At 35.4% G+C, this 15,465-nt stretch overlaps 1 protein-coding gene across 1 annotated transcript in view; it reads left to right on the top strand.

The window, feature by feature from the left end:
• The window catches only part of LOC123560918 (uncharacterized), a 62,474-nt gene that overhangs the window by 34,191 nt on the left and 12,818 nt on the right, over positions 1-15,465 (top strand). The window contains exons 9-16 of the mRNA XM_053516818.1: positions 995-1,207; positions 3,174-3,347; positions 4,853-4,990; positions 10,200-10,325; positions 10,725-10,847; positions 11,137-11,258; positions 13,457-13,807; positions 14,008-14,209. Coding sequence (XP_053372793.1) covers positions 995-1,207; positions 3,174-3,347; positions 4,853-4,990; positions 10,200-10,325; positions 10,725-10,847; positions 11,137-11,258; positions 13,457-13,807; positions 14,008-14,209 — 1,449 coding nt within the window. The remainder of the gene's footprint in view (positions 1-994; positions 1,208-3,173; positions 3,348-4,852; positions 4,991-10,199; positions 10,326-10,724; positions 10,848-11,136; positions 11,259-13,456; positions 13,808-14,007; positions 14,210-15,465) is intronic.

Genomic DNA, 15,465 nt, shown 5'->3' on the forward strand with positions numbered 1-15,465 from the left:
GCGGCGACAGGTCGGCACTGTGGATGACTCTGCAGCTGGTGTTCCTGTAGAGGCTCTGGATGATATTAATGGTCTTCTGAGGGATTCATAATATCTGAGGATTCGCCAGATTGTTGCCAGATCCACCATGTCAAACGCCTTCTTGATGTCGACGAAGTTGACGTAGAGCGGTGACTGCCAATCAAGCGACAGCTCGATGATGGTGCGTAGAGTTGCAATCTGGCCTATGCATGATCTCCTGTCCGAAATCCTGCTTGCTTCTGCTTCAGTGTGGTGTCAACGGCAGTTTTGGTCCTCTCTAGTGTCACCCAGGTAAAGACTTTGCTGGGTAAAGAAAGAAGTTGTATCCCTCTCCAGTTCTGACAGTCGCTGAGGTCTCCTTTCTTTGGAAGCTTTACAATGTAGCCAGTCCTCCTATCTTCAGGTATGATTCAACCTCGAACAGGCATATAAAGATTGAATATATTGACCAGGAAAGTTCAAGTCAAACCACAGCTTTATGGAGAGAAATTTTTGACGACAATCAGTATTATATATGGCACAACACAAGACAATTTGAAAATTTGACACAAACATTGGGGAAAAAAGCTACAAGGGTGTGAATGCGTTTGCGATAAAGCATCCTTTTGTTTTTTCTATATTCAATTAATTGGACGCGAGCGGTGGTCTTGTGGTTAAGGTGTCGGCTGCTGAATCCGGGGTCTTACGTTGGAGCTGGGGTCACAATCTCGCCTTCTCATATGACACCAGTACTGGTTTTTCCATAAAGGGGACTGTCAAGTGGTTCAAATAAGCTCGAAGCAATCATCACAGTCAAGCTAAATAGATTATTATAAACTAGATAGTTGGACAAAACAGTGTAAATAAAATCCCTCATTTTGTAAATATATATCATCAAATATGTTATATGTATTTTTATTTTGTTTGTTGTTGCCAGCTAGACATTCGTAGTAAATGCGAAATTGATATGTACATGTACTTTCATGCCTTACAGACTGTGGTCAGTTACCTAAAAAGGACCAGAATAACAGATGGCAGAACGTGTCATTGACAAATAGCTCTTCTGACACATATTATCTGTCAGCTGCAACAGCATATTGTTTGGAAGGATATAGAATACAAGGGGAAAGAAACGACATTGTTTCACTTACATTTATGTGTCAGTCAAACATGACTTGGGGGCCGATTCCCCAATGTGAAAAGAAAGGTAGGTCTTACCGAGAAACTTTCCAAATATGTATGCACTTATTTGTTAAAACGGCGTTAATTTAGGCCAGTGATTGAAGTTACTTAAGCCGATTTAAACTCCCGTGATTGTTTCCCATGCGTAAAGAGGGCTTAGGGTAAGTCTCTATATGTTATGGCCAGAGAAAAATAAGCGATTGCTTGACACTATTTCAGAATTATTTTTCCTTCTTTTCTTAATAAAATAAAAACACAATACTGAGACAATACTGCCAATTTTGTTTACAAATCAGTAGGATATTAAGTCGATCCACTGAGCTTGTCAATTTTGAGAACCTCGGACAGCTGTAGATAAAGAGTGATTTTGATATGAAATTGTCTCGAAGTCGTTCCGTAAAATTTCTTTTATTACTGTCAGTTTGTGGGCTATTTTGTAAGTGTGTAACACACTTCAGTGAACGTGTTATATCGCTAGGCGCTCCATCACCTGATGAAAACAAACAATTTTGAGCGGAGGATACATTGAGAAACAATACATTTTATTTCTGATGCTGTCTATTAAATATAAAAAAGTTAGCTGTTTATAATTTGATACTCGCTGAAACCGGGCGTTAAGGAGTATTGTCAACGCTTAACATAGTTTCAAAGAAATAAAACGAGACGAAAGAATACAGTAAATGAATTGATAATTGTTCTAAATGCATATAGAACACATTATTTCTTATGGGTATAAAATGCGTAACTTTATCAAATCATTCTTGATTTGTTCTTCTATTTGTATGCCTATAATGGAATTTATAACAGGCATGGATAAAAAGTACAAAGCATTTTTTAGAATTTATACTGGTTTCATCCTGTTTATTTATATTAGCGCTGGGACATAACATTTCTTGTTCGCTATATAACATCTGGTGAGTTAATGTACTCTGTAATAGCATACATACTCATCAAATGACTATTCATGACAGATACATCAGTATGTTAGATTGACAATAGTAACTGTGTGATCCATGCATTGATTGTAAATGTATCGAAAACACTGTAAAACACTACAAATTGTATTGTCTGTAAAACACTACAAATTGTATATTTTCTCATATTTCCTGTTCGGAATGTAATTTAAAAAGTACTGAAGACATCTCAATGAAACTTTTGATATATATTTCAATATTTAATGAAAAGACACAAGGCGCATGCCTTTATCTCGTGTAGTTTCACTTTTCTTTCTGTAAGGCATTACTAATATGACGCGTGACGCGTGACACTTGTACTTTTACTTTTGTTCAAACATTTAGACTGTCATAAAGTCCTCTGTATCTAATTGTAACTTTAATTAAGCTATATAAATAGATTGGAATTGCTTTTGTTTTTAAATGCATCAGTACTATAGTCTATATTCTAATGCGTTTATTTAACGCTGGAAAATAAAACAGGGACTTCGGTAAATATCTTCAAATGTATAGTTTATAATTAAGAAAAAATATATCTCAAACACTGACATTGAATAAAATCATTGTTTGGACTTCAGAAGAATTTATATCACTAGGGCGCAGCAGTATGCAATGCATTTTTATGTTATGAACATTTTACCTTCATTAGATAAAGATTATTTTATTATTTTTATTATTTTCATTATTGTTATTATTATTATTATTATTATTATTATTATTATTATTATTATTACAGCCCGAGTGATATAATGATATGTATCTGGGCGACAAATAATGATTATATTCAAGAGAAAATCACTATACCGCTTTGACGCTTAACGTAATCACTTCATAATTGTGACATACAAACTGTGATTGTGTTGCACAATATCGTACAGCTCCAGTCTTCTTTGTTTGATAAGAAAATAAATCGGGTCGTGTTAGAATTCTCCACAACTTGTTACAGTGATATTATTCATTCGCATCTAAATTCAAGACCATGTACGGCAGATCACTGTTTTGGATACACCATTTCTAAAATATTCTGTTTTCATTAAGATTGTAGTGAGCCAGGAAGCACAACTCATGGTAGCTACTCACCGGTTCACGGTCAGACGTTCTTTAATGATAATGTAACGTACGAATGTGATCCTGGTTTCGAAACGACTGAAAAAACGTTTATTACGTGTAACTCATCTGGCAGTTGGAGTAGTCCGCCACCGAAGTGCAGAGGTATGACTTCCTATGGTTTTTAATGTGTATTTTTTTAAGTAGATATGCATCATGCAGAGGGAAACTATACATACAGTTTTAACAATTAAATATTTGTTTAATAAAGTGTCACTATTCTTGAAATATCCTTTTGGACCGCCTTTGTTATGTTCTAATCTGCATTTCGAATCGTTCTTTATGGATGGCAGACAATAGGCAGGAAGCTAATCGGTAATTATTCTTTACCAAGTTGGTGGCTCATCAACCCCACATTGGTACGGATCTCTGTGGGGCCCGGACATCCCGCTCCCGTACCCTTGGAAGATGTCTAAAATAATACGACTCGGTTTGCAATAATGTGAAATTATTGAATTTAGCCGTTAAGAAAGTTTGTGTTCTTGGCCAAAACTAGGATTTCGTAGGGATATGAATGGGAATTTTACATATTTGTTTGGATTAAATCTTGTGGATTGACACATCAGCGAAAAGAAACTTTGTCCCACGCAAATATTAATAATTTCACAGCAGGTCAGGGCCCAGTGAAGCCTACCATGTATCCTGCAAGGTAATTTTTATTGATATCATTGTTTTTTGGAAGTACCGATTAAGTTAGAATTAAACGTTTGAACTATGTATGATTCACTGTTTCTATTGCAATCGTTCTTTTCAGGAAGAAACATATCAATGATAATTATGTCCTGTCTTAAACTAAACAATTTCATGAAAAATGGACAGAAATGGGACTGAATCCCTGGCCCTTTATTCGTTGCATTTGATATTTTTGTAAACTAATTTCTATCAATGTTAAACATGAGAGTGTTACACAATGACAAAAATTTGTGAAAAGCTTAAAACGAATTTTTAATTTATCAAACAGTTTTAATCTGGCTTTAAGTCTCTCTGCAGTTCTCAGATAGTATAGTTACTCTAAAGGCAAAGACTTTGGTCTACAGTAGGTGTGTTTACAAAACATCCACGTAGTTGTACTCGGTGTTGTTATATTTTCTGGTCAATTGGGACAATGGAGTGCATTCAGTTTTATTACAATAGAATCCCGGTAAAGCCGGTGCTTTGGGCGTGAAAGGTGTTGCACATTTCATTACCTCTCATGAACAGACTCAATCAAATCGAATTTACTGTTATTTTGTTTGTTTGCATTGTATGCTTCCAACGGGTCTTTACGTAGATATTATTTTTCCTCAACTAAAGAATTCTATGCCCTATGTAAAGCTCGAACCCACATTGGTGAGGGGCAAGTGATTTGAAGTACTCAGTCACGGAGGCTCCTGGTCTATGTGTTTACATGATATATAAGAACGAATGTTGCAGAAAATCGAGGTTGGGTGCCTTAGGATGCTTTTTATAATATTTTGCAGACCTCTTGCATCGTGTGTCTGCCTAAAATATATCTATATTTGCAAATAAACGAAAAGGGCTATTATTTCTGTAAACGAGAATTTGCTTGGCTTTTTGTTTTATCGGTCATTTGAATCATACTTAATTGTTGTCCTCATGTATTATAACAGACATAAATGAATGTGATCTATATACCGCAAACTGTCATAGACGGGCAGACTGCACAAACACTATCGGGTCGTACACGTGCAAGTGTCAAGAAGGGTTCAGAGACATCTCTGTAGGAGGAATAGGACTCAATTGTGAAGGTATTATCTCCCTTTTTGATTTATTCGCATGCTGACGGAACATAGGATACTACTTTTCAGTAATACGTAGACTGGAGCTTTTTCAAAAGTAATACTTAAGGGAATCTAAACAAATTCTATAGAAGTCATTTCATGTCGACATCATGCAAATGTCGTGTTGTCCTGACTGTATATCGCTTTTTTTCAAGTCTAGGTCTTTAGGATAATTTCATTAGAGCTCGTGAGAAAGACGTCGTCTTTAAGTCTCGTAATATTTTTGTCTAGCCTCCAATGTTTTTTTTAATGACATAAAACAAATATTAACGAAATGAAAATCAGATCTTTTTGTTATCCTCTTATTCTCTCTGTTATAGTCTTATACACGCTAAAATAAAAAAAAATGCACTATATACTTGATAAACACTTTTGCCGGTATTGTTAGCATTATTCTTAAAGTTATAATCCTGTTAAATATCACCGTTAATATAAAGCAAATAACTTTGTAGATTTGTAGAAAACAGTCTAATGAACAAATTCGCCGTTAGTTAGACTTGGATGGCCAAACATTGTTGAGATACGAATGGATATAAAACCATGAAATATCTAATGACCAGCCGGTCACTAATTCACTCGCCAGGCTTCGCCGAATTCCGTAAACCAACGAAAACAGTGTCACAAAAATTTAAATACGTCGAAAACAACAATGGCTGATGGGCCGTAACAGGATTTTGTGTAAGGACGGCGGATAAATGCAGAAATTTACAAATATTTTGCTTTTCGATGCCATTTCTACAAACAATACATTAATGTTATAAAATAAAGCCTGTTGTTAAATAAAAGGAAAGGCAGTTTACCAGAAAATGCGATACGAATGTGCTAGACATGTTGTTGTTTTGTTTCTTTAAATAGATAAGCGTGGCTCTTTGTACGGTCCCGTACGAACAATCATTTAGCGTGGCTCGTATTACGGTCCCGTACGTTTCACAATCAATTTGTCTACATCTGCACAGTAGTCCCTAGCTAAAAGTTCAGCTCAGAGATGTTTATATATGCTGTTACGGATCTCTGAGCTAAAATGAATCCCGTACTGACACCTAACCAGGAATCGCTCCAGAAGTCTGTCACGCTATAATTATATCAAATGCAATGGACTCACCTTTTACTATACAATATTTCTGATCAATTTCCCTTTTGATCTGGCATAAATAATCCATGCAACATAATTTGAACACAAGTTTAAATTGGTACCCCTGTCTGCAATATTTTGTCCGTCATTGCAATTGTCACCTGATCAGGGTACTTTTCATTTTGAAAAACCACTTGGCGGTAGTGAATCGTTATTTATTGACATATTTTCTGAGAAATTGTATGTTGTTTTATAGATTTTATGTGTTTAAATTAAATTCATAAATAGGTAATATTTTGAAACTGATTTTCAAGAATAACCACGTGCTCTGAACTGTTGCATGACATCATGAGATTCTCACGAGAGACTTTGCGAGATGTTGCGGTTTGATACTGGTTAGTTAAACAAATGGGGTTTCGCCATGACTTAATGAATGCGACCATCAGAAAATAAAAACAGTGTAAGTTAAGTTATGTTAGCCAGAACTAGATAGTCCCCACTGTCAATGACTGACTGTGACTGGGAGGCGACTGTCTGGTCGACACTTTAATGATTAAGCATTTATTGAAAACACAAATTAGTGTGCAATATTTACCCGCCCGCTTAGCTCAGTAAGTAAGAGCGTTGGTCTACGGATCGCGGGGTCGTGAGTTCGATCCTCGGGCGGGGCGTATGTTCTCCGTGACTCTTTGATAAATGACATTGTTTCTGAAATCATTAGTCCTCCACCTCTGATCCATGCGGGGAAGTTGGCAGTTACTTGCGAAGAACAGGTTTGTACTGGTACAGAATCCAGGAAGACTGGTTAGGTTAACTGCCCGCCGTTATATGACTGAAATACTGTTGAAAAACGGCGATAAACCCAAAACAAACAAACAAAAAAGTGTGCAATATTAAAATGGCATTAGTATTTGAAGCTGATGCTTTAAAAATAAAGAAATTGGACGGATAAAATAGTAGATATTTTTTCAATCTTCTGCGCAATGGTCTCCCTTACCTGAAAATAGAAATTTCTGAAGTAGAAGGGAAGCAACTCCTGCTTGCAGTTTGACGGGTTTTTTTTAAAAAGACTGCCCCAGTCAAAATAAGAAAAGTCATATTTGGAAACTTATTATTTTGTACTGGTAACAGGGAGAGTTTGGTATGTTGGGTTAAAAGCTATGATTTCCTCTACCCTTTTTACATACTCATCTATTTAAGCTTGATTTTTTATGGAAAATGCATATAATTCCATTTTAAAATCAGCATTATTATATTACAAGTTACAGGTTAAAAGATGATAAAACATATATTTCAGGTTTGAACATCAGTAATCTAGGCCACTCCTGAACTCATTAAGAGTAGCACTAGATTTAACATGATGTGGTAGGTTGTTTCAGAGTCTAATGGTTCTTGGGAGAAAAAATGAGTTCTTGTGAAAATGGGTGCGAGAGGAGGGAATATAAAAGTGAAGGTCCTGAGAGCCTAGCCGGTACTGGTGATCTACAAAAAAAAACAATGGAATGACGGATTTTATGTAAAAGAATCAGGGATGTAGGGATGTGAAATTTCTCCTTGTTTCTAACGTTTGCCAGTACAGTTAACATTTCTGTGATGCTTCATCTACAGACATAGTTGATTTGAACATATCTGGCGGCAGCCTTTCGTACTCTTTCAATTCCATATGTTAGAGATTGTTGAATGCCAAACAGTTGAGCAATATTCTAATAATGGTTGAACATGTTTTATACGGAGTTTCTTAAATTTGTACATTTATCATTTGTTTGATCATTTCTTTTCATGTATTTTAGGGTCTTGTTTGTCTTTCTTGTGATCTAACACTGCTGGTTCGCCTAAATATTAAGCATTTTTATAATTTTAAATTCATGGATATGTAGCTTATAGGGAAAAGCAATGTTTTTTATTACTTTTTATATACAATAATCACTTCGCATTATCGGAATTCAACTCCTTTGACCGTTTTTTTTTTTCCAAAGCTCTAATTTATGGAGGTACTGCTAGAGAGTCTCACAATCATGCATGATATTTATAGTGAGATAAAGTACTGTATCATCAACAACGAGTCTTACGGTGCTTTTAAGTGAGCCTGGCAGGTGACTGATATGTTAAGAAAAGGCAAGGCCTAAGGACATACCCTTGCGGTACCCCTGATACCAAATGTGGTATATCTGATTGAAGACCTTTTGTGTTCGTATTTAAAGGAAATATTTAATCCTCATGGATGTTTTTCTATATATACCTAATTGAAATAGCTTGTAGACCAGACGATTGTGATCGACTTTGTCAAACGATTTGATAAAGTCCATTACTATTAGGTCTGTCTATTTACTAGCTTCAAGGTTATCAAAAGTTCTTGACTAAAATTTAATAATTGAGATTCACATCTGTGCTTTGAGCGGAAGCCATGTTGGAAGGAATTAAGCAAATTTTATTATCTAGATGATTAATAATATTTGATACTAAAACATGCCCCATCAGTTGGAAGCAATTGCAAGTAAGAGAATAGGTTTGTGATTGCTGGCTTTGCTTCGTAGGCCCTTTATGTATACAGGAACAACGATAGCCGTCCTCCAATCTTGTGGAACACTTCCGGAACCAAGTGAAGACATGTAAATTTTAGTCTCATTTTTATAGAGGAGCAGTGTTTAAGCTGTGGGCGGACATTGTTTTGTAAGCTGCTTCTTTTACTTTCCTGTTGTTGTTTTTTGTTTTTGTTTATTTTTCCCCTTCTGATGAATCTAAGTGAATTGTTTGCTTTTGATGTGATGTTATCAACATATTCTGACCAAATGAGATACATGTATTTACTTAGTGTGACGCTCAGATATTGAGCAGCGTCTCTAGTTTTCAGTGGGGGAGAGAGAGGAGATAGAGAGAGAGGGAGAGAGAGGGAGAGAGAGAGAGAGAGAAGACTTATTACTGTCAATAATTAGTTCCAGTCTTATCAACCGAAATATGAAAGAAAAAGTAAGCATATTACATAATATTCAAACGATGATGTGAACTTCTATAGATGACATTTTTATTATTCACACTTATTACATATGTGTCATACGATGACAACAATATTGCACGCAGACATAAAATTGCCTTTTTCTATATTCGAAGTCATTTCTTGTTTATGTGCGACTGAAAATTAAAGAAAAGTAAAGAAATCAGTTGAAAACATATCAGTTGAAAGACTTCAGTACAATGTTATACAAAACTGCCGTACGAATAGCCACCTGCGGTTCATTTCACTATTCATACGGGACCGTACGATTAGCCACTTCCTTTAGCGTAGTCACGGACGTATCCGAATGATGGCGGTTGTGTCACTGAAACCGAAAGTAACATTTATATCCGTCTCCATCGGTGGAATCTATCAATTTACAAGTACATTTATCCAGCCAATGTCTTCGTGAACGGATGTTTATACGTTGCTATAGAAAAATGACCTTCCTATTACTTTCGCTACGTAATCTTATCCGGCAAGTATTATAACCTTAAAGATAGATAGTCATTATACTCTTACATATGAGGTTTAGGTCAACAAAGCATATAAACAGGAGTCCTGCTGATATCATAAACTTACTGATACTGAAAATGGAACAAAAATAATTTAAATCACATACATTGGCAGACGCTCAATGTAGGATGCGCCATAGGTACAATACAGTGCAACCTTAGCGTCACAAAGCCAGGTGACAATATCACGTATTGTGCTGTGTTAATTCATTAGTGAGATTATAGTTTAAACAGCAGTGCGACACGACCGATGCAGATATAAAACTACACACATTGTCATATTTTTCATAAAAACTGCGTTCTTGACCGATTCAATAACGTACATGAGCGAGAGAACAATATTTAATATGCAAATGTTCAAATGTTTTTTTATAATAGATAAAAACAAAAGGTCTGATTAATAATGTTCAATTCCTCGAAATATACTGAATAATTATGAATCTGCAGAAACGTTTAAAACAAATATATCTCGAGTCAACAAGATGTTACTGACAAGGGCACCGGACCAGGAACTGTTAAAATTGATAAACCTTTTTGTACTTATGGCATACTTGTGTGATATGTTCACAAGCTATAACGATGTATATGTATATATAGATAAAAACGAATGTACCAATGCCAGTGCAAACACATGCAATAAGAATGGATCCCAGTGTATCAACTACCCAGGAGGGTTTCTTTGTCTATGTGATGAAGGCTGGACTGGAAATACATGTGATACAGGTGAATTAGTCCTGTTATTTACTGATCCAACAAGTGAAATCAATATAAAATGGAATTTCTAAAAGTGTTTATGCAGACTGGCAGAAAATAGCCTGATGTAACTCAAGAATAAAGTGGTATAATTTCTTACTCATTATGCAGTTGAAACAAATAACATATTTTACATGTTAATAATCATATGTTCAGTTATAGTTGCGTTACAGAGTCAAAAACATCGTACATATTTGTATATCATGCCTTATCAAATTATTAAAACACTTAAGTTTACTTTGTCTGCAATAATTCTCGTGTTCTTTACTGATTCATTAGGTTCTGTCGAAGTACATCTGTCTTTGTCTCTAGCAGGCTTTGCGGAGGATGTCCTAGTCGTTTACATTCTAGAACTTGGTATAATTACAGATATAAATGAGTGCAACACGACTGGGTGTGGCGAAAAAGCGTATTGTACAAATTATGCTGGAGGCTACAACTGTACTTGTAATGATGGTTTCCCAAAAGGAGATCCTAAAATACATTGTTACGGTATTTTTGCCATCATGTTTATTACGTTTTATGTTGTTACCATGAAAATTTGATCTTTGACACATGGGATAAAAGTAAAAATGAAAAATTAGTCTGTTTCACATTGCATTGCATTACATGTACCTTACGCGAATAGAGACAGATAATATGTTGCTTAGTTGCGTTCAATGCAAAACATTCCAAAGATATTTTTTTTCTTTTCTTAAATATGACATTAATACTTACACATGTATAAAGCTATACATGTATCTCAATTATTGTTTTAATCAAGTGACCTCTCTTCTCTCAGTAAAGGTAATCTTAGATCTAGAAACTGTCGTTAAACCCTTCAGAGGAGACAATCAACTGATAGACGCTCAGCCTATCAAGTACAGATTTCCTTATTTTGGAGATGAATACAACTCGTACAGGGTAAACATTCTTAAGATGTCCTAATTTCGGACGGTCATTCACATTTTGACCTAAGCATTGCCTGAAATTGTTTTGATCTTGTGTAGCTGATTCGTATAGGATATGCTATTACTTAAACTTGTTTACCACCGAAAATACGATGCTTTCTATCTACTGTGTATGAGAAACATAAAAAAGAATGATAAAATAAATATTCTGTAACAAATGCTTCTATTTCTAGATTGGCATTTGTTAAGTTAATTTACGAGGAATAAGACATTTTAGTTTTGTCCATACTTGATTTTTCATCTCGAAATTCCGTAAGACAAAAATACAGTATATTTTTCTTGCAGAAATATGTATATTAAATTATAACAGGATAAACATTAAACAATGTTATAGAATCTACATGATGGTAAAAATTCAAGACAACATAGAAACCACTTTTTTTCGACGAACTTTGGAAATTGGTTTCATATCTTTAAAATTGTATTTGGGCAGTAATTGTCAATGCTATTTTTTTTTTGTTTGGTTTAACGTCACACTGATACAATTTTAAACCATACAGCGACTTTCTTGCTTTTGATGGTAGAAGAAAACCTCAGATGCATATTTTGGTATAATATCGGGGAAGCGGAGGGGATGGGGGCACTGGTTAGACTAATCGATCGTCCTTAAGTCAAAAGGATAGCTTCCTCACATGAAACAATTCGAATCCCAACCGAGAATTCGAATCCATAGCTTGGATGGTCAAGTGATTCTCAGGGGTCCCAACCATTTGAATACCTGTCATTCAATGCCATCGATGTTTGTTCGCATAGAAATACGACAAATGTACGAGTTCAAAAGAGTTTTTATTTAAGAAATCATAAATCTGTTCCTATATTTTATCAGTTAATAAAATATGGGCAGGAGTTAGGATGCGTAATAATTAAATCACGAGTACGAAGCACGAATTCACATCCGAACGACTACCCATATTTCATTAACTGATAAAATTATTGGAACATGTTTATTATTTCGATTCTAACAACGCAATTAATTCGCATTTAAAAGTTATATTTTCAGCCTAATATGTCATTCGGGTAATATGCTGTTACAATTTACCCCCGTGATGAAAAAGTGTTGTTTTTATTAGAGTTTTGAGAAGTATGTGTTAACTATTAATCGAACAGCTCGCAAACTTTTTATGAACAGAATAATCATTTTTTGTTAACGAGCTTTGAGAAATCATTTCTTGATATCAAAAAAAAAATGCCTAGAAAATAGTAAAACGGCGCCCCATATTTTACGGTCCCACACATAAGTCAGTACGACATTTTATTATAATAATTTTGTTTTTGAAATGTTGTTTACAACAGTTTGGCCCTTTAATAATTTGTATGTAATAGAACAGAAGTAGAATCTCTTATGTTACATTCGTAGGGGGTAGATTATATCAGCCAGTCATATTTTATCGAAGATTCATGTATAGACTGTTTTGCTAATTCTTTATATAGCAATTAATACGAGTCGTGTAAGAATTAGAAAAAAAAATCAAGACCTTCGAGTGGTTTAGCGTCTAATTAACCACGGTTCAGAGTTCAGATGCGCAGGAATTGAACCAGAAGGGCGTTAGCCCCAGTGGTTAAATACAGAAGCATCTGAACGAAGGACCGTGGTAAATTGGACGATAAATCACAAGAAGGCCTTGATTGTTTTCATTCTGACATGCTCATTGACATATTTTAATAAATATTATGCTGCACTTCATTTACCCGAGCAGTAATGTATCGGACGTCATGCGGCAATTTGACGTCATAATTGACGTCACAATGCGCTCTTAACGGTCCGCGCGTCAACTGTTGTTTATTGCAGAACATATAGAGCTTGATTTCCTCCTTTGTTTAACTGGAAATCAAATCGAACCATGTTAAAATTGTGCGTTATGTTTAGTTTGAAGTCACAACACGGGTCATGCAGCGACTTTCCATTATTTATGATAGAGAAACACTCCCAGAATTATTTCAGGTATGAGTGAGAACCTGGGCCGCATCACTGATCTTCCGCAAGCCAGTTAAATGCCTTTTCACATGATGACACGAGCGTAGCTCGACTCTATAGATAGGAAGACAAAGAATCAAAAGAATCAAAGATGGTGACTATAATGAAAATACATGTATGTAACTTACCGTTTGAATATGTAGAGTTTAAAATGATTCTGTTGTTTTCTTTCACAGCCAAATATGAATGGCTTTCTAACACTTGGCTACCAACCGGTATATGAGGACTATGGACCAGAAACCCCTGATGACTGGAAGAAATATAGCCGTGGAAATACCGTAATAGCTCCTTTCTGGACAGATATTGACTCTACAAATCTAACTGGAGGACTTTACGTCCATTTGTTTGAGTATTATACCAACTACCGTCAAAATAACAGTCAGCAAAGAGACCTTTCATATCTTGGAAGTAAATTTACTGACTATCTTAATCTAACAGATTTCATACCACGAGTTGCACTGGTAGCCAGCTGGATTAACGTCACGCAATCGTCCTACATTGAACCTTCCAGGCTTATTAAAACACACGTAAGAATGATTTATCCAATTAGTTAAGTTATATTATATATAAATGTAACAATACAATTGTTAGTGCATGGTGCAAGATCGAGCTGAAAAAATTACAACTTTTTTTTTTTAAAAAATTACAAAGGAACTATTTTTCATTTGTTGTTTGTACTCAGACAAAAATACTATATGACCAAATTGAATTTAACTTTACTTTCTAGAATGCTACAATGCAGGCGATATTAATTTCTGACGGAATTTATTCCTATCTAATGTTCAACTACGACCACGAACAGTGGTCATTCAAAATTGACAACAATATCCCCAGCTCTGCGGGTTTTACCCGGAAGGACAAGACTGGATATATAATAGCAACCAGCCAAAACTTCAGTCAGCTTAATACAGGAACAAACTTACATCCAGGTATGTATTGTTAACCCTTGACCCGCTAAATTTTTATAATAAACATGTCCGTCTTTGGACAGTATCATTAACTGTCTAAAGGGGTTCTTATCAAAAAGATACAGACTGAATGGCGGACAGTACAGATCTTGGTCAGACTGCACGGATGTCCAGGCACTGGTCGCAAAGGCAGAATCAATCGTATGATAAGCAATAATATGCCTTCGCATACATTTTGATTAGTATGTCGCTGTTGAAAAACTTACACGTAATCTTACGCTTAAGTTGTTTTTTTTTTTTTCATGACAGCAATTAAGATTATTTGAAAATCTGCTTTTGCTTCTTTGTAAGGCATAGGTACGCATTCTTTTTCTTTTCGAGGGACTTTTCAGTGATATCAGTGATTAACATAAATAGTGTCTATATTTTTAGCTTGACAGGTATTCCTGAATGATAATGGAAACTTTATTTTGAGACACATTCTAAGCCTCTTAAGATGTATCGTATCCATGTTTCTATACAATTAATGACGGGACTCTGAAAAAGCCATGAAATATACAAATACAATGTATTCCATTTACGCCCGAAAACGAGAAAAATCAGTGTATAATTTGTACAATATGATTTCTATGTAACCGTACATACCTTAAATATTCACTATAATACAATAAAATGCCACATTTGAGTCCTGGCTCGGTTACAAATTGGTCTTATTATCGGGGTTTTCTTTACATTCAAAAACCTAACCAATAGGGAAGCGGACGTGTATTCGAACGGGGATGTGTTAAGTACGAATGGTCAGAGCGAAAGTGTTCAAAGAGCATCACAGATTTTTTCAGGAGGAGGATAATGCGTATGTTTGTGTTCGGGTTTAACTTCTTTTTCAACAACTTTTCAGTCATATAAACGACGGTGTCTACTTGTAGCAATGAGCACAAAAACTTTATAGTGCTGCCTCACTGGAATATCACGCCATAGACACGTGACATGATACCCCACTCAGTCACATTATACTGACACCAATAAAAGAAAATACAGTTGAACTTCAATGGCTCGAACTCGGATCTTTCGAACACCAGGGATCGCTCGAACTCTTCGAATTACAGTGATAATTACACCTATTCAGTCGAACAGCCAATTTGTCGCCGGAATGGCTTGTGTTTACAAAGTTTTTCACACCTCTGCCTGACATTCGCCAAACTTCCCCTTTAACCAGCGCGTGCGTAATTTTTACACGCTTATGTAATTAGCGTCGGTATACGACAAACAAATTAAAC

This window comes from Mercenaria mercenaria, chromosome 10 (genome assembly GCF_021730395.1).
Source record: "Mercenaria mercenaria strain notata chromosome 10, MADL_Memer_1, whole genome shotgun sequence".
Classification (NCBI taxonomy): Eukaryota; Metazoa; Mollusca; class Bivalvia; order Venerida; family Veneridae; genus Mercenaria; species Mercenaria mercenaria.